Here is a 19,832-nt window from a genome sequence, read left to right as displayed (position 1 = left end):
GGAGAAGGGGAGGAGGGGAGGGAGAAGGGAGGAGGGGGAAGAGGAGGGGAGGAGGGGAGAAGGGAGAAGGGGAGAAGGGGAGGGAGGGGGAGGAGGGGAGAAGGGGAGGAGGGGAGGGGGGAGGGGAGGAGGGGAGAAGGGGGAGGAGGGGAGAAGGGGAGGAGGGGGAGAAGGGGAGGGGGGAGGAGGGGAGGGGAGGAGGGGAGGAGGGGAGGAGGGGAGAAGGGGAGAAGGGGAGGGGAGGGGAGGAGGGGAGAAGGGGAGGAGGGGAGAAGGGGAGAAGGGGAGGGGGAGGGAGGGGAGGGGGAGAAGGGGGAGGGGAGGGGAGGGGGAGGGAGGGGAGGAGGGGAGAGGGAGGAGGGGAGGAGGGGAGAAGAACGAGAATGGAGTAGAGGAGAAAGGGATGGAAGAGGGTGTTCGCTCGTGCAGGGGAAACAGAGAGGGGGAGGAAAAGAGAAAGATATAGGTTTACGGCCGAAGAGGAAGGGAGGGGAGACCCCGTGGAAGAACCATCCCGTCACAACCTTCCCATAAGCATGCATAGGTATGGGCTTTAATATACTGGTCTTGCCAGTTTACATTGATCATCTCAAATTAAAACATTCAATCAACCCAATTGTATACAAGTGTATTTACCTCAGGGTTCTGTGCCACACAGTTCCAACTGACTACATCATTTTTTTAAATGTCTGTTTGCCTCAAATTTGGTCAATCTGTCCGATTTTTTTAAACAATGTTTTCAGGCAGTGATTCTTCCAACAAGAAAACAGACAACTACATGGACAGACAGACTCAGACAAACAGAGACACAAATATACAGAACAGGTACAAAGAGAGAGTAAGGGCTAGAAAGGCAAAAAGTTACATATTGAAAGATGGCAGTAGAATCATATATAACAAGAAATTAACTGGAAATCAATCAGTCAATCAATCAACAAAGACAATCGATAAACCGGAACTTCCAAGGAAATACATTTGGCGTCTTGTTATTAGTTTATTAATTCATTAAGTTCTTAATCGTCAAAAGAATCTGTAAAATATCTTTGTTGAAGTAGTATCATTCTCTGGGTCCATGTTGGTGCTTTCAATGAAGCAGAACAATCTCTCTGGGGTCAAAGGTCTATCACTACAGAAAGTCCCAAGGACAACACACAGAACAATACTGCTTCAAAAAGACTTACCTACAATAAATAATAAACTATGTACAGGCTGTCATGTTATTCCTCCCCCCAAATAATCATTAAATAAATAAATGAATAAGAGTGGTTGGGTAAAGACATCCTGTAGGTTGTAGCTCTCAGAGCCAGTCTGAGGCAGACAGGTGAAGGCTAATGCATAACATAAACTGAAGAACACCACAAGGTTGCAGCTCACCAGAACCATCTGTTAGAAGTAGGGGTGCTTAGTCTATCCTGGTCAGGTGATGTGGTCAGGATAGACTCCTAGCCTTGGTTAGTTCTAACATCAATATGCATCCTGTCTTGCAGACACGTCATACGTGTCATGACAGCTGATGGACACTTATGACTAGTAGCCTAAAGGAAGTTGTGTGGTTGAGGTTGCGTTGTCATTGCCTGGGTGATCATGGCAGCTGTGACATGAATCTTCATGACTGGTTATGACTATATAAATGACATCATTGTGTGTTTCATGATGGACAGCTCCAGGGAAGAGGTGGGTAACCTTAACCCTAGCCCTTGTCCTGGAGGGATGCAGTCAGTGTGTGCAGGGTTTTGTTCCAGCCCAGCTTTAACACAACTGATTACAATTAATTGTGGCCACATTGTAGCCCTCCAGAAGTTTTCACTGTCTGTTTGTCCGATCAGAGAGAGCCCCAACCAACACGAAACTGCTCTACATCAACCACACATATTCTGTCTTATACTGGAGGACGTGTCAATCATTCAGTAGAAAAATAAACATTGTCCCAATATTGCATAAATAATCAATCAATAAATGAATGAATTCAAGTCATTAAACCTTTTATCTATCTTAATTTTTTTTTCACACAGAGTGAAAGGAGAAGGTTGTTCTCCATCAAATAATAGTAATATTAATAATAATATTAATAAGAATAATATTAATAAGAATACTACTACTAATAATAACTGCTATTGTTGTTGTTTTTATTAGTGACACATGCACAGATATTCCAGACCAGTATCTCCAAAATTCCACTATTCTATCATGTCTCTGAACTTCACTACCATTCCTCCGTTGGGATACACACTTTCCTCTTCAGGAAATACACACGCTAACTCAAACGTCACACTCGACTCAGGCAGAGTTCTGCTCCATCGCTGTAGTCACCATGAGCAGGAAGATACCGGTTCTGTTCGGTTCTAGTGTTTGGTTCTAGTATTCAGTTCTATTCCCTGATTTACTTCAATGTTCTCCTTAGACCCAGTCAAATTAGGTCCTTTGCATTATTTTAAAGCAATATTCCGATATCCAATATTTTAACGTTCACACTATTTACAATGTTGACATTCCACTATCCTTTTCCTTTTACTTGTGTGGTGATAGAAACAAATCTAAACGCAATACGCTTAATTTGGGAGCTCAGGAAGATTCCCAAAGAAAAGAGCTGGGACTGAGACGTGTAGAAAATAAAGAAACTGTTGCAGTGGGGACTGTGAGAGATGGTTTATATCCTCTCTCATTAGTATTTACATCTATATGACAGTCGTGGCCACAAGCCGTTTAGGAGACCTGTGTTTGGCTCCTCATTAATTAGTTACAATTTTGAAGATGTGTTTTTTCCCTTCTAAGAATCAGCACCCAATTCAAACAGCTCTAACCTACACCTTTCAGAGAAACATTTGCTCCTCATCTTTTCTCCACAAAGAAAAGCTTGGTATTGTCCCCAAGAGCTGACATCAAAACAATAATCTGGGTTAAAACAGAAGCACATCTCTACCTCTTTCTGTTGGTACCAAAACATTCCAGAGCACTCCCTCTTCCTCCAGCCATCTCTAGTTTGGAACCTGGAACAACAGCTCAGAATCCATCTCGTCTAGTGGTTCTGTTTTGGTTCTTGGTGATGCTAAGAGCTCTTTCTGAACAGTAATCAAGGACATTGACGTGTGACAGAGTCCAAAGGCAGCCTCTGATCTGTTGGATGGCATCAGTGCAAAGGGATTCACTACTACAGCTCTGTCTCTTCACCATTCACTCCATGACACGGACCTGTCAGTCATGATGCACAGTCAAGCAGACTACAAGGAGCTCCATGCCCTGAGTCTTCTCTGGCCAGCCGTGTCCTAGGTTCAGTGCATAGTCTATACAGTTCACTATAGGACAGGTACTCCATAGTATTCTGAAGAAACATATGGAAAGACAGAGTAGGAAGCACACTATCTTACTGTATAGTACATTCCTTTAACTGTGCAGTGCTGTGTGTGTGGCCAACAGGCCTGCAGCCTTTATGTGCCTTGGACATCTGGAGAACACAGCAACATAGTAACGTTGTTGTCTTTCTAACTGTGTTAGGAGGGTTCAAGTAGATTTCACTGCAGTGGTTAGGTTGCAGAGAGCCAATTTGGATTTAAATCATTTTTGGGGATAATTGAATAGGTGTAATTTTTAGGGGGTTATGATGAACTCAACATACTAAAGTTGCTCTGTATTCGTGCAGTTAGTTCTATAAGTGTTGTGGATGCTAGATGTGAATGACATAAGAGGAGAGGGTATAACGTGTGAGTGTTTCTATTCTTCAAGTTATGGGGTTGACATTATTCTATATGATGTGTTGAGTGTAAGCTGTAAACAGAGTAGTTCTCCCATTGAGAGATAGGGTTGTAAAAACAGTGATTTTGATATATATTCTTTTATCATTCACTTATACATAGATTTTTGTGTTGTCATGATTGTTTTCTTTGTTAGAAAATCATTGTTGTCATGATAACGTTTTATTACTATAGATTTAATGATCATTATCATATTTGACCTTGGACTGGATAAAGTCGTTTGTTTAAAAAGCATGCATGTTTCAATTCCCTCCTCCTCCGTTTCCTCTTCCTCATACAAATGTCTCAATCTCAGCTGCTCCTCTTCTTTTTATCATCCCCTCATACCTCCTTTTTCTCGCTCAGTCTTTTCTCCCTCCCTCTATTCATCCCTCCCTCCTCCTTCTCTCTGGGAATGTAAGGCTTCCAAAAACAAGTTGTCCGTTGGACCAGCTGTTGTCCCTGCGTGAGTCCGTTTCCAAATCTTCCTCCTCTGCTCTTCAGTGGTCACAAGAGTTTATATCCCATCAAAAATGTGTTTGATACCTGAAAAGGAACAGATTTATTGATAAATATTTCATTATTAGGATCAGTCATTCCTGACGCTGAGGGTCAGTCTGTCACGTCTCTCAGGGCAATCTGTCAATCAGTTGGTTGCCATGGCAGCAACAGCAGACCCTTGCTTCTCTTCCTTCTCCTCCAGAATCTGGATGCCTCCACAGCTGACATCAGAGGCCTTCCGCTCTGTGATTTGCTGTGCTGGTTGCCCTGGACTACTGCGCCCCGGACTACGTTGCCCAGGACTACGTTGCCCAGGACTACTGCCCCCGGAGGTGACGGCTTCATCTCTCTGTGTTAGAGTGGCAGACTCCGGCTCCATGCAGAGTGTCACCTCCTCGTCCTGTTCAGGGGACAGAGCAGGGGCTTGGTCAGGGGATGACACTTACAGAACATTCAGAGAGAAACTTTTTGAATATAACAGATACCACATGATTCTCTGACCATGGAGAGGAGAAAGCAAGGGTGTATTCACGAGTTCAGATGGAAATGTCTCTCTGTCATATAGTACCAGTCAAAAGTTTGGACACACCTACTCATTCAATGGTTTTTCTTTATTTTTGACTATTTTCTACATTGTAGAATAATAGTGAAGACATTAAAACTATGAAATAACACATATGGAATCACGCAGTAACCAAAAATGTGTAGATGGATTTTAGATTTTAGATTATTCAAAGTAGCCACCCTTTGCCTTGATGACAGCTTTGCACACTCTTGGCATTCTCTCAACCAGCTTCACCTTGAATGCTTTTTCAACCGTCTTGAAAGAGTTCCCACATATGCTGAGCACTTGTTGACCGTTTTTCCTTCACTCTGTGGTCCAACTCATCCCAAACCATCTCAATTGGGTTGAGGTCTGGTGATTGTGGAGGCTAGGTCATCTCCATCACTCTCATTTTTGGTCAAATAGCCATTACACAGCCTGGAAATGTGTTGGGTCATTGTCCTGTTGAAAAACAAATGATAGTCCCACTAAGCGTGAACCAGATGGGATGGCGTATCGCTGCAGAATGCTGTGGTAGCCATGCTGGTTACTTGTGCCTTGAATTCTAAATAAATCACTGACAGTGCCACCAGCAAAGCACACCATCACACCTCTGCCTCCATGCATCACGGTGGGAACCACACATGCGGAGATCATCCGTTCAACTACTCTGCGTCTCACAAAGACACGGTTGGAACATGGTTGGAACCAAAAATCTCAAATTTGGACTCATCAGACCAAAAGGACAGATTTCCACTGGTCTAATGTCCATTGCTCGTGTTTCTTGGCCCAAGCAAGACTCTTCTTATTATTGGTGTCCTTTTTTTATTGCAAAAATTCGACCATGAAGGCCTGATTCACGGAGTCTCCTCTGAACAGTTGATGTTGAGATGTGTCTGTTACTTGAACTCTGTGAAGCATTTATTTGGGATGCAATTTCTGATGCTGGTAACTCTAATGAACTTATCCTCTGCAGCAGAGGTAACTCTCGGTCTTCCTTTCCTGTGGAGGTCCTCATGAGAGCCAGTTTCATCATAGCGCTTGATGGTTTTTGCGGCTGCACTTGATGAAACGTTCAAATTTCCGGATTGACTGACCATATTTAAAGGAATGATTGACTGTCATTTATTTTTGCTTATTTGAGCTTTTCTCTCCATAATATGGACTTGGTCTTTTACCAGATAGGGCTATCTTCTGTATACCCACCCTACCTTGTCACAACACAACTGATTGGCTCAAATGCATTAAGAAGGAAAGAATTTCCACAAATGAACTTTTAACAAGGCACACCTGTTAATTGAAATGCATTCCAGGTGACTACCTAATGAAGCTTGTTGAGAGAATGCCAAGAGTGTGCAAAGCTGTCAACAAGGCAAAAGGTTGCTACTTTGAAGAATCTGAAATATAAAATATATTTTGATTTGTTTAACACGTTTTTGGTTACTACATGATTCCATATGTGTTATTTCATAATTTTGATGTCTTCACTATTATTCTACAATGTAGAAAATAGTAAAAATAAAGAAAACCCCTGGAATGAGTAGGTGTGTCCAAACTTTTGACTGGTACTGTATATTAAAGCATCAAGGATATACCTCTCTGCAGTTTTCAAAAATCATCGATCTGGATTAAATGCATAGAAATATAATGAATAGAATGGATGAATCCTTGTCTTGAATGTGGACTCCCGTTCTATTTATTTTATTTCTATGCATTTAATCCTATCCGATAGGCGAAGTCCAGATAGATATTTTTTTTTTAAACTGGGCCCTGATAACCCTGTGACCTAATATGAGCTCACCTTCAGTTCATCTTCCTCCTCTTGCTGCTCCAGCAGAGGGGAATGTTCTGTCCCCGCCCCCTCATCCCCAGACGGAACATTCAGAGCCGCCTCCACCACCGCTGCCACGCCTATGTTGTACCCTCCAATATCAGTGTGATAGGACCCTGTCTGGCCCGCCCCCCACAGGTCCACCAATGGGGCGTGGGTGGCAGGGGCAAGGCTATGGATGGTGCTGTTGGGCGTGGCTTGCAACGAGTGGTTGGCGCTGTGCAGCCTTTGCTCCAGAGACTGTGGAGAGAAAGACAAGAAAATGAGGAGCTGGAGGTAGGTAGAGGTTCCCCTTCACCACTGATATAGGATCAGATATTTGTTTATCCCCCTAATGGTAAAGAATCTGGAAATATGATCCTAAATCTGTGGTGAAGGGTTTCTTCCTTTGAGCGTAATGTTGAATTGAAAGGGACAGGGTAACTGTGTTCTACTAAGAAGCGAGATACAATAATGAATCTCTGACGATATTACCATATCAAAAGCCGAATTCAGTATTCTTGTCTCGATCAAAATACCCCAGAGAAAAAAGAGAAAAACACTAAAAAACAAAATGTCAGCTGCCCGACTACACCATGAATGAATATTGTCTATCCATGGAAATAAATTGTTCATGCTTTCCTCTCATTTTAGACTGTTGTTTTTCCTCACCTGTTGTTGCTGATACAGGAGCTGCTGTTGCTGGTAGTGCTGTATCTGTTGTAGCTGCTGCAGCTGCTGGAGCTGACTCTGCTGCTGTAGGTTGAACTGCTGTTGCTGCTGCTGCAACGCGTTCCCATCATACCCATCACAGGAAGTCCCGCCCTGCTGCATCACGTAGGAGCCAGCAGCGGGAGAGGCCACTCCGGAGGGCTCGTTGCTGATTGGCTCCCAGGCGTCAGAGGAGGAGAGGCAGTAGAGGCCCTGGGCAACATAGGTGTTGGGCCACATGTCCGCAGAAGAGTGGTGCAATATCTGGTCTGAGAGGATGAAAAGAACGAGAAAACAGAAGAGTGAAGAGGCGGGATAAACGGTTGGTTGTCCTTGACGGATGCACTACATTGGACCTCATGGACATCAAACTGCAAATAAATCTACAATGCTGACATCAGCCTTTTCCCGACTGAGGAAACCTGAAGAGGAATCATGTGATATCCCTGGGGGACACCCCAACCCTCTCAGACCCAAATGTATAATTGAGAAAATGACTTTACTTGAACAATCCCCAGACAGACACCAAGTGTAGCTACACCGAGTAGTCCAATACATCAGCATTATGATTCTGTATAGCCATTGCCCTGCATTAAAATGAAATATAATTCAGCCAATAGCACGGCTGATATGAATAAGGGAAAGTCATGGTAGTTTTTGCCATCTCATATTCCAATCTGGTTTTGTTACGGATGAACAAGGCGACTAATATCCCCCACTGACTGATAACAACATTAAAACTTTTGAAGTATGGTAGCCATTTTGTGCGAAGGAGGAAAATAAATGGAAGAATATATCACTTTGTGTGTTGCCAATGCTGTTATATACAAAAAGGCTGTCAAACACAAAAGGATGAGGTAAATCACACTTATTCGCAGACACGTCTTTGTGACATTGGCCTAAGAAGTTTCAGATAGAGGAATGATGTATATACATGATCTGAGTTGATATGGCGGTGCTAAGTGTTAGCAAGCATCATGCCGGCAACCTCACATCATATCACTTTAATGATGACTCAAAACTGTCAAAATACATCCAGAGACAGCCAAATCATGTTTAATACTAACATTCTACGGTTATTTGACTTCAGGCAATATAATTACATGAAGTTGTGATTCAACTAATGATCATCACACAGCCTCAAGGCCATTTGTTATCTCTCAATAACAAACCACAGGGAGAAAACCACCTTCTGATTTCAACATGTCTCCATGTCTGAACGCCTCTTTGCATGAGAAGGAGAAATACAGGAGCACTGTAACGGACAGCACAGCGATGTGGAATAATAATGACCAAGTGGACTATTTATACAGTTGAAATCCCTGGTCTTGCATTCCCCCAGGCTGTGTTTGCGAATCTGAAATTAGCACAGAGTTAACCCTCCAGGCTGAGACGGAATAAGATGCCTTCGTTACTGAGCAAAACGACGCATAATGTAGCCCACACACTACACTCCAGCTTTGCCTGACCTCAAGCCTATGCAGAAACGTGTTTGTCTGCACATTTTAGACAAGGTTCCGCAGTGCAGGATCCTATTTAGCTCCTTAAACTATCCCTTAAACTTGGTTGCCCTAGTTGATTTGTGCTACTATAGTTTGTCAAGCATATTTTTAGTCCCTTACCTCGACTGACATGCTGGTTTAGAGGCCATATTTATAGTCCTTTACCTCGACTGACATATGGTTGTTTAGAGGTCATATTTGTAGTCCCTTATCTCGGCTGATACATGCTGGTTTAGATGCCATATTTGTAGTCCCTTACCTCGGCTGGTGATGCTCTCCTGGTTAACCTCGCTGAGGTGGGCCACACTGCCCTGGTTGGACCCTGACCTCAGGCTCTCTCCATCCATGGAGGTCCAGGCCATGAGCGTTGCCTGGGAGATGGCAAACTGCTGCAGGATACCTGGAGTGCAGAGGGTAAGTCAGGGTCATTGTAACGGCTCAGTTGGCTGCTGCCTTCCCTCAGCACCTTAATGATTTAATATCTATGGCTAATTTAAATAAAGATGTAATATGTAGTCTATTTAATATCTATGGTTATGCTCTGCCTAGGCCAATTTTGACATCTTTGGCTGGTGTTATGCCATGCTGATTAGTTGACCTATAAACAGTCTGTTTATGATGTGGCGTTCAACACATGAGAACCCTTTTTCCTAAAGGCTTCATTTTGTGAGGGTTTCCTCTGAACACCACTCTGGTTGTATAAATCAGCATCAACCACTCCTATTGCTTCTGTCTCCTCTCACAGTGATAAATTCCCCTCCCCCCTCTGACCTGCGGTGAAGCGAGCCTCCTTCTCCCCGTCGCTGAGGTCGCTGTAGGCGTCGCTCTCCAACCGTCTCTCCATCTCCTGCTCTGCTGTGGACTTACGTGGGACAGAGACACCCCCCGGGCCCACCACAGACATGTCCCAGTTCTGCCACTCGATCATGTGTGCCATCCGGCCTTGGGCCATGGATGTAGGCTTGGTCACCTTGTCCTTCATGGAGCGATTCACACCTGGGGAAGGGGGAGAAGTGAAGAGGGATGTAGGGATTGATGCGGGTATTGGGGAGGGTTAGAAGGGTGACAGTGGATTAAGGGAGAGTTGGAGGGATATTAAGGGGTTTAGAGAAGGGGTGAATGTGGAGTTTGGGGGAGTTAGGAGACAGGCATCAGGTTGGAGAGAGAGGGGGAAGGAAACAGATGAGATATTATGTTATTATTCCACATTTAGGTCTGTCTGATACTGTCAGTATTTAGCTGGTGCTGATAAGGGCCTCTGGATGAGTGGTTAAATGAGCGGCTTAATGAACATGCTTTAGATTCATGGCTAAATGAATCGGGAGGAGATGCTTATAATGTAGATGAGATGACGCGTGGAACCGAGGAGGATGATGGGGGAGAGGGAGGAGCAAATGGATACGTCTGCTCTGGGAGAGGTGCATCATGGGACAGAGGAGGTTAATTGGGGTGAGATGGCCAGAGGGGTGTCAGTAATGAGAGGTTGGCTTGTTGACATGATAGCTTTCACACCTCTGCTAAGCTGCCTGCACTGGCTAAGCAGAAACCCCACTCCCCCTGCAGTGTCTGTTAAGACATCCTCAGCTGATGCATGCAGTGCACTGTGGAAGACACTCTACTTTAGAAATCATGTTCCGCCATGACGGTCTGTATTCTGTCTGCTGGTTACATTATGGCTTTGCTCAGTAATTAATGTGTCCAAGTCAATATATGATGAGTTAGCAGTTCACTACATTCCAATACACTTCACTGTACATTACAACTGCACCACACTGCGCAGTGCACAATGCACATTACACAATTATACACACTGTAACACACAGACACAAACTCAGACTACACTCAGAGACAGTAGACACATCACACAGACACTAGAGTAGGTCAACGCGGCTTCACAACCACTTAACAGACAAACAACTACACCTCCCACTCACCTCTTGTTAACTCAACAAGCCACATAACAATGTACTGTGGGTAGTGTATTTTTTTATAGGGTTGTTGTTAGGTTTAAGTGTTATTCCACCAATGACTGGGGGGTCAGCCATTGACGAGTATTATCATTATGGAGAGAGGAAGTGAATCAGGGGAACCCACTCTGGGGCCATGTTGGCTCCAGCGCCTGTCCAGGCGGGAGCTGACATGGGGTCAGTTTACCAGTTACAGGACAGACACACACCTGACACACCTGTCAGTGAGGACTTAGCCAGAGCACCGATCCCATAGTTATTGGAGTTGTTCCTCTTCAGACGAGGCAGGATGGACGTGGTGTCTTCCATAGACAGCTAGAGGAGCGAGGGAAGAGGATGACAGAGAGATGGAGGAAGAGATGTGTGCCACAGAAGCACACAGAGTTCAGAGGGTAGGTGAGAGGAGAAGTTAGGTAGATATTGGGTTAATACAGCGTCAAAAAGAAACAATGTCATCATTTGACAAAAAAAAATCTTAATTTCCCAAGGTTGTTGTTCGAACAACTTCGTGCTGAAGTGCATTATGGGGAGTGTTGTGTTTTATAATCTGCAATCAATAAAAACATAGTGCACATTCACACTGGTTGATTGTTTGCTGTGGTCACTACAGTGCACAGTGCACTACTACATTGAGAGAGTGTATAGAGAGAGTTAGATGGGAGGGGAACTGTATAGAGAGAGTTAGATACTCTATAGAGAGAGCTAGATGGGAGGGGAACTGTATAGAGAGAGTTAGATACTCTATAGAGAGAGCTAGATGGGAGGGGAACTGTATAGAGAGAGTTAGATACTCTATAGAGAGAGCTAGATGGGAGGGGAACTGTATAGAGAGAGTTAGATACTCTATAGAGAGAGCTAGATGGGAGGGGAACTGTATAGAGAGAGTTAGATACTCTATAGAGAGAGCTAGATGGGAGGGGAACTGTATAGAGAGAGTTAGATACTCTATAGAGAGAGCTAGATGGGAGGGGAACTGTATAGAGAGAGTTAGATACTCTATAGAGAGAGCTAGATGGGAGGGGAACTGTATAGAGAGAGTTAGATACTCTATAGAGAGAGCTAGATGGGAGGGGAAGTGAGGGGACGAAGTAGTAGGTTACCTAAGGTGAGTTCAATCAAATAAATCAAAACAAATAGATAGAGAAATAAAGGTAGATGAAGGAATGATGTCACAACACTTACATTGATTCTTTCCCATGAAAAGTCTGAACATCCATGCTGAAGGAGAAAAATAGGAGGAGAGAGGGATGGGGAAAGAAGGAGCAGGAGAGAGGAAGAGAGTAGGAACAAGAGACAAGGAGAGAAAGACGTACACATGCATGGAAGAAATGGGAGGAGACAAAGAGGAGGAGGAAAGAAGTGATAGTGACAGGGGTAGAGTAGTATAACCAACATGCAGAAATAGAAAGAAGGATAGGAGAGGGAAAGAGGGAGAAGATCGCAAAGAGACAAATACAAGGTTTTACCAGAAAGACAGAGGAGAAGACTCAAAGGCCAAAAAGATAGAGGAAGAGAAGAGTCAAAGACCAAAAAGATAGAGGAGGAGAGACAGACCAGAAAGAGAGAGGAGAGGAGACAAAGACCAGAAAGATAGAGGAGGAGAGACAAAGACCATAAAGACAGAAAGGAGTCAAAGACCAGAAAGATAGAGGAGGAGAGGCAAAGACCAGAGAGAGAGGAGAGGAGACAAAGACCAGAAAGATAGAGGAGGAGAGACAAAGACCATAAAGACAGAAAGGAGTCAAAGACCAGAAAGATAGAGGAGGAGAGGCAAAGACCAGAAAGATAGAGGAGGAGAGAGAGACAAAGACCAGAAAGATAGAGGAGGAGAGACAAAGACCAGAAAGATGGAGAAGGAAAGACAAAGACCAGAAAGATAGAGGAGGAGAGACAAAGACCAGAAAGATGGAGAAGGAAAGACAAAGACCAGAAAGATAGAGGAGAGACAAAGACCAGAAAGATAGAGGAGAGACAAAGACCAGAAAGATGGAGGAGGAAAGACAAAGACCAGAAAGATAGAGGAGGAGAGGAGACAAAGACCAGAAAGATAGAGGAGGAGAGGAGTCAAAGCCCAGAAAGATAGAGGAGGAGAGACAGACCAGAAAGATAGAGGAGGAGTGACAAAGACCAGAAAGATGGAGGAGGAGAGACAAAGACCAGAAAGATAGAGGAGCGACAAAGACCAGAAAGATAGAGGAGGAGAGACAAAGACCAGAAAGATAGAGGAGGAGAGTCAAAGCCCAGACAGATAGAGGAGGAGAGGCAAAGACCAGAAAGATAGAGGAGGAGAGACAAAGGCCAGAAAGATGGAGGAGAGGAGACAAAGGCCAGAAAGATAGAGGAGGAGAGACAAAGGCCAGAAAGATGGAGGAGAGGAGACAAAGGCCAGAAAGATAGAGGAGGAGAGACAAAGGCCAGAAAGATGGAGGAGAGGAGACAAAGGCCAGAAAGATAGAGGAGGAGAGACAAAGACCAGAAAGATATAGAGGAGTCAAAGACCAGAAAGAAGGAGAGGAGTCAAAGATCAGAAAGATAGATGAGGAGAGACAAAGACCAGAAATATAGAGGGGGAAAGGCAAAGCCCAGAAAGATAGAGGAGTCAAAGACAAGAAGGACAGAAGAGGAGTGGAGACAAAGACCAGAAAGATAGAGGAGGAGATGAGTCAAAGCCCAGAAAGATAGAGGAGGAGAGGAGTCAAAGACCAGAAAGATAGAGGAGTCAAAGACCAGAAATATAGAGGAGGAGAGAAGTTAAAGCCCAGAAAGATAGAGGAGGAGAGGAGTCAAATCCCAGAAGATAGAGGAGGAGAGTCAAAGCCCAGACAGATAGAGGAGGAGAGAGAAGTCAAAATCCAGAAAGGCAGAGGAGGAGAAGAGTCAAAGACCAGAAAAATAGAGAGGAGACAAAGCCCAGAAAGACAGAGGAGGAGAAGAGTCAAAGAACATAAAGATAGAGAGGAGTCAAAGACCAGAAAGATTGAGAGGAGAAGATTCAAAGAACAGAAAGATAGAGAAGAGTCAAAGACCAGAACGACAGAGAGAAGGGAGGAGTTGAAAGCCAGATCAGTTCCATAGTATAGCAGAGTGAATATGTTATGACTGAAGGATTCTCTCTCTCTTCTCATTTCCTCTTCTGTTCTGGTTACATCTGACACACCAAACACTGAGCACTATCCATGCCAGTGGGGGTTGAGGGGGGCTGATACAGAAGTGTCTGTGTGCAAGCGTGTAGGCACGTGTGTGTATGAATGTGTGCACATGTGTTCATGTGTGTGCGTGCGATCTCTGTGTGTGTGTGTGTGTGTGTGTGCGTGTTATAACTGATGTAAGCTGGCTGATGGTAGCAGTGTCAGTGTCCTCTCTGGTGAGATCTGTGTCAGCAGACAGACAGACAGACAGACAGACAGACAGACAGACAGACAGACAGACAGACAGACAGACAGACAGACAGACAGACAGACAGACAGACAGACAGACAGACAGACAGACAGACAGACAGACAGACAGACAGACAGACAGACAGACAGACAGACAGACAGAGGGTTGAGGAGCAGGCTAACAGAAGGGGGATGGTGACAGTCTAGATAAGCACCAGCGTCTGTCACACCACCTCTGAGTCCTGTATCAGCTGAATTGTTCCTGACAATACAAGAGCCGGGGCCTTAGAACCAGCAGGACGGCATGGTGCCATGTCCCCTTACAGATGTGTTCAGTCTCCAGAAAACCTAGCTCTCATGTTCTCTCTCTTATTGTTACACTCTGTCTGTCTGTCTGTCTGTCTGTCTGTCTGTCTGTCTGTCTGTCTGTCTGTCTGTCTGTCTGTCTGTCTGTCTGTCTGTCTGTCTGTCTGTCTGTCTGTCTGTCTGTCTGTCTGTCTGTCTGTCTGTCTGTCTGACACAGATGTTTCTCTCTGTCTGTCTGTCTGTCTCTCTCTGACACAGATGTTTCTCTCTCTCTTTTTTTTTTTTTAATTACATTTTTGAAGGGCAAGTGTGTCAGGAGAAATACATAATCAATCCACAGTACAGTACATTCAGTTTCAATTTAAATGGTCCTCTTTCTCCTGCCAGAAAATTATCCAAGAAGTGCTGAAGATCATTTTAGTAACAGTATCTCAAAAGGAAGGAGAGGAGAGAGGACTTGAAAGGAGAAGTGGAGAGGAAAGGATCTGAGAAGAGAGGAGTGAGGGATGGAGTGAGAGGAGGAGAGGTGGGTGATGCCCCTACTGTTCTACAGTGAGCCAGCACTGAGGCGTGACAGAGAAGCAGCAGACGTCATAGCAACAGCAATGAGCCAACCACAGTGGTTGGTCCTCCTTCCAGCTACAGACGCCATTTTGTGTGTAGACGAAGTTAGCAATCCAACAGCAACATGTGCGCTAGCTAGCTACTCTATAAGCAGATGCAGTAGCACTCATGGCTTCAGTAGTAGAGAGCTAAAGTTGATGTTGGTCACCATCTTGGACCAAGATCCCCATTTGTGGAATAGTGAGAACCCCACTGCTGGAGCCATTGGGTGTAACAGGGTGGCTGAGCTGTGTGAATTAAGAGTGATAGTTAAAGTCCTGAATGTCAGGCTTACCTGTTCCCCATCCTTTACTGGCACTCCATCTGCCGCTAAAACACAGAGAGAGAGGGAGGGAGGGAGGGGGAGGGAGGGAGGGAAATAGAGAGAGAGAGAGAGAGAGAGAGAGAGGGAGGGAGGGAGGGAGGGAGGGAGGGAGGGAGGGAGGGAGGGAGGGAGGGAGGGAAATAGGAGAGGAGAGGGAGGGAGGGAGGGAGGGAGGGAGGGAAATAGAGAGAGAGAGAGAGAGGAGGGGAGGGAGGGGGGAGGGAGGGAAATAGAGAGAGAGAGAGAGAGAGGAGGGAGGGAGGGGGGAGGGAGGGAAATAGAGAGAGGGAGGGAGGGGGAGGGAGGGAAATAGAGAGAGAGAGAGAGAGAGAGAGGAGGGGAGGGAGGGAGGGAGGGAAATAGAGAGAGAGAGAGAGGGAGGGAGGGAGGGAGGGAGGGAGGGAGGGAGGGAGAGAGAGAGAGAGAGAGGGAGGGAGGGAGGGAGGGAGGGAGGGAGGGAGGGAGGGAGAGAGGGAGAGGAGAGAGAGAGAGAGGGAGGGAGGGAGGGAGGGAGGGAGGGAGGGAGGGAGGGAGGGAGGGAGGGAGGGAGGGAGGGAGGGAGGGAGGGAGGGAGGGAGGGAGGGAAATAGAGAGAGAGAGAGAGAGAGGGAGGGAGGGAGGGAGGGAAATAGAGAGAGAGAGAGAGGGGGGGGAGGGAGGGAGGGAGGGAGGGAGGGAGGGAGGGAGGGAGGGAGGGAGGGAGGGAGGGAGGGAGGGAGGGAGGGAGGGAGGGAAATAGAGAGAGAGAGAGAGAGAGGGAGGGAGGGAGGGAGGGAAATAGAGAGAGAGAGAGAGAGAGAGGGAGGGAGGGAGGGAGGGAGGGAGGGAGGGAGGGAGGGAGGGAGGGAGGGAGGGAGGGAGGGAGGGAAATAGAGAGAGAGGGAAATAGAGGGAGGGAGGGAGGGAGGGAGGGAGGGAGGGAGGGAGGGAGGGAGGGAGGGAAATAGAGAGAGGAGAGGGAGGGAGGGAGGGAGGGAGGGAGGGAGGGAGGGAGGGGAGGGAGGGAGGGAGGGAGGGAGGGAGGGAGGGAAATAGAGAGAGAGAGCGAGAGAGAGGGAGGGAGGGAGGGAGGGAGGGAGGGAAATAGAGAGAGAGAGAGAGAGAGAGAGAGAGAGGGAGGGAGGGAGGGGGAGGGAGGGAAATAGAGAGAGAGAGAGAGAGAGAGGGAGGGAGGGAGGGAGGGAGGGAGGGAGGGAGGGAGGGAGGGAGGGAAATAGAGAGAGAAAGAGAGAGAGAGAGAGAGAGAGAGAGAGAGAGAAGAAGAAACGAGGAGAGATAAATCGTTTGAATTTGTTTTAGCAATGTAAATAGATGCAAGTTCCTTCACACGGCCAATAGAGAGGGAAAAGCATGGTCAGGGGGATAAGGTGTGACTGGCTGTAACACTAAACAGTCATAAAACAGTAGGCTAATCATTACTGTCTAACTGTGTTAGAGAGAAGAGCATCACTTCACTGACTGACCACAGGACACTGCTACTCAACATACACCCGCAAATAAAAACACACATACATACACACACACACACACACACACACACACACACACACACACACACACACACTGTGAATCCTTCCTGGGGGTGACAAAGGGATTGAGAGAACCTACAAGTACATTCCCAACATTATGTTGGAATAATGAATTGTTTTATCCCTCCTCTTTTCCTGGCTGTCCAAATCCTAATTAAAACACAGGTTTAATTAGTGAGACATTGGTGGTAATGGAGTTTAAATACAGCAGCCGTCTCTGGGCGCTCGCTCTCTTTATCAGAGTCTGTGGCCTTGTCTCCCCCTTTTCTCTCTCTCTGGGGGGTTTGCTTCTCTGTGTGTGTACACTGAGTGTGTGTACAGTGTGTGTGTGTAATGCTGTATCTGCAGACTGTAGAAGTATTGAATTAAACCAGTCAGTTAATACACTGAGCTACTTGATGTCCAGCGACCCACCAGTAGAGTAGTGTTAGCTTTACAGAGAGGACATTCCAACACGCTGCCTCCTCCTGTCTGTCTCCCCTGCCTGACTCCTCTACAGGGCTCTCAGCTGACTGAGTAGCTGTTAGTCAGGTCTGTCTGCCCTGCCTGACTCCTCTACAGGGCTCTCAGCTGACTGAGTAGCTGTTAGTCAGGTCTGTCTGCCCTGCCTGACTCCTCTACAGGGCTCTCAGCTGACAGAGTAGCTGTTAGTCAGGTCTGTCTGCCCTGCCTGACTCCTCTACAGGGCTCTCAGCTGACTGAGTAGCTGTTAGTCAGGTCTGTCTGCCCTGCCTGACTCCTCTACAGGGCTCTCAGCTGACTGAGTAGCTGTTAGTCAGGTCTGTCTGCCCTGCCTGACTCCTCTACAGGGCTCTCAGCTGACTGAGTAGCTGTTAGTCAGGTCTGTCTGCCCTGCCTGACTCCTCTACAGGGCTCTCAGCTGACTGAGTAGCTGTTAGTCAGGTCTGTCTGCCCTGCCTGACTCCTCTACAGGGCTCTCAGCTGACTGAGTAGCTGTTAGTCAGGTCTGTCTGCCCTGCCTGACTCCTCTACAGGGCTCTCAGCTGACTGAGTAGCTGTTAGCACCTGCTTCCATCTGATTCCCGCCACACCATTTACACCTATTCCATCTGGATAAATAAAGAGTTTCAGCGATTAAAGCTGACAGATGAAGTCAGGTCTGTCTGACCCCATCATGACCCTGTTAGAGTTTCCTGTAGTGTGACCCCCTGGCCTCCAGCCAGTCTGAGTGTCTTCCAGGCTGACCTTGTGGGGCTGACACAGCTGAGGTGTGAGACACACAGTTAGTCAGCCTACCAGGCTAGATCTCATTTCAATTCAAGGGGCTTTATTGGCATGGGAAACACATGTTGATGTTTCCAAAGCAAGTGAAGTAGATAATAAACCAAAGTGAAATATACAATGAAATGAACAGTAAACATTACACATACAGAAGTTCAAAAAGCATAAAGACATTACAAATGTCATATTATGTCTGTATACAGTGTTGTAAATATGTGCAAATGGTTAAAGTACAAAAGGGAAAATAAATAAGCATAAATATGGGTTGTATTTACAATGGTGTTTGTTCTTCACTGGTTGACCTTTTCTTGTGGCAACAGGTCATAAATCTTGCTGCTGTGATGGCACACTGTGGTATTTCACCCAGTAGATATGGGAGTTGATCAAAATTGGTTTTGTTTTCAAATTCTTTGTGGAAGTGTGTAATCTGAGAGAAATATGTGTCTCTAATATGGTCATACATTTAGCAGGAGGTTAGGAAGTGCAGCTCAGTTTCTACCTCATTTTGTGGGCAGTGAGCACATAGCCTGTCTTCTCTTGAGAGCCAGGTCAGCCTACGGCGGCCTTTCTCAATAGCAATAGCTCGCTGAGTCTGTACATAGTCAAAGTTTTCCTTTTGTTTGGGTCAGTCACAGTGGTCAGGTATTCTGCCACTGTGTACTCTCTGTTTAGGGCCAAATAGCATTCTAGTTTGCTCTGTTTTTTTGTTAATTCTTTCCAATGTGTCAAGTATTTATCTTTTGGTTTTCTCATGATTTGGTTGGGTCTAATTGTGCTGCTGTCCTGTGGCTCTGTGGGGTGTGTTTGTGTTTGTGAACAGAGCCCCAGGACCATCTTGCTTATGGGACTCTTCTCCAGGTTCATCTCTCTGTAGGTGATGGCTTTGTTATGGAAGGTTTGGGAATCGCTTCCTTTTAGGTGATTATAGAATTTAACGTCTCTTTTCTGGATTTTGATAATTAGCGGGTATCTCTCCGTCTCTTTCTCTCTAGGGTCATAGAGTGTCCCAGGTTTCCTCTGTGTGGCTAAAAGACACAAACACACATAGATATGCACTAATAAAAACACACATATCATATGAATACGGCATCACACATCAAATCAAAAGTTTATTTGTCATGTGCGCCAGGTGCAAACAGGTTTATTTGTCACAATACAACAACCTTACAGTGAAATGCTTACTTACATACACACACAAACATCAGATCAGATAAGAGTCTTATTCTGAGGTCATATATTTCAAATCAGCACAATATTCCTTGAACAACTGCATTTGAACGCTATTTTTAGTCAGCTACAAGATGCAAGGAAAGCAAATCAACACAACAGCTACTCGACATACATCATCTTTTCTGATGAAGAGTAACTGCTGCAGCTTTAGGAGCCTCCACAGCAACAACAAGGGAGCACATGACCAGAGCAGAGCGATGAGCCAGCTCTCTCCCCATCCCCAGCCCAGCTCTCTCCCCCATCCCCAGCCTAGCTCACTCCCCATCCCCATCCAAGCTCTCTCCCCCATCCCCAGCCCAGCTCACTCCCCCATCTCCAGCCCAGCTCTCTCCCCCATCCCCAGCCTAGCTCTCTCCCCCATCCCCAGCCCAGCTCACTCCCCCATCCCCAGCCCAGCTCTCTCCCCCATACCCAGCCCAGCTCACTCCCCCATCCCCAGCCCAGCTCTCTCCCCATA

At 46.0% G+C, this 19,832-nt stretch overlaps 1 protein-coding gene across 4 annotated transcripts in view; it reads right to left on the bottom strand.

Moving 5' to 3' along the window:
• Positions 1 to 970: 970 nt before the first annotated feature.
• Positions 971 to 19,832, bottom strand: part of LOC112253773 (protein FAM131B) — a 39,053-nt gene continuing 20,191 nt past the window's right edge. The window contains exons 2-8 of one of the 4 annotated variants that reach the window (XM_042305000.1): positions 15,345 to 15,379; positions 10,973 to 11,078; positions 9,568 to 9,792; positions 9,056 to 9,196; positions 7,256 to 7,563; positions 6,575 to 6,844; positions 971 to 4,629 (exon numbers count right to left, since the gene is read on the bottom strand). In XM_042305000.1, coding sequence (XP_042160934.1) covers positions 4,375 to 4,629; positions 6,575 to 6,844; positions 7,256 to 7,563; positions 9,056 to 9,196; positions 9,568 to 9,792; positions 10,973 to 11,078; positions 15,345 to 15,379 — 1,340 coding nt within the window. In that variant the 3' untranslated portion in view covers positions 971 to 4,374. Of the gene's footprint in view, positions 4,630 to 6,574; positions 6,845 to 7,255; positions 7,564 to 9,055; positions 9,197 to 9,567; positions 9,793 to 10,972; positions 11,079 to 11,945; positions 12,277 to 15,344; positions 15,380 to 19,832 lie in introns of those variants that run through there. The other 3 variants (XM_042305001.1, XM_024425753.2, XM_024425752.2) reach the window with 3 other exon arrangements.

Source organism: Oncorhynchus tshawytscha, linkage group LG23, assembly GCF_018296145.1.
Source record: "Oncorhynchus tshawytscha isolate Ot180627B linkage group LG23, Otsh_v2.0, whole genome shotgun sequence".
Classification (NCBI taxonomy): Eukaryota; Metazoa; Chordata; class Actinopteri; order Salmoniformes; family Salmonidae; genus Oncorhynchus; species Oncorhynchus tshawytscha.
The sequence above is the reverse complement of the archived record's forward strand: the minus strand, read 5'-3'. Positions and strand labels throughout refer to the sequence as shown.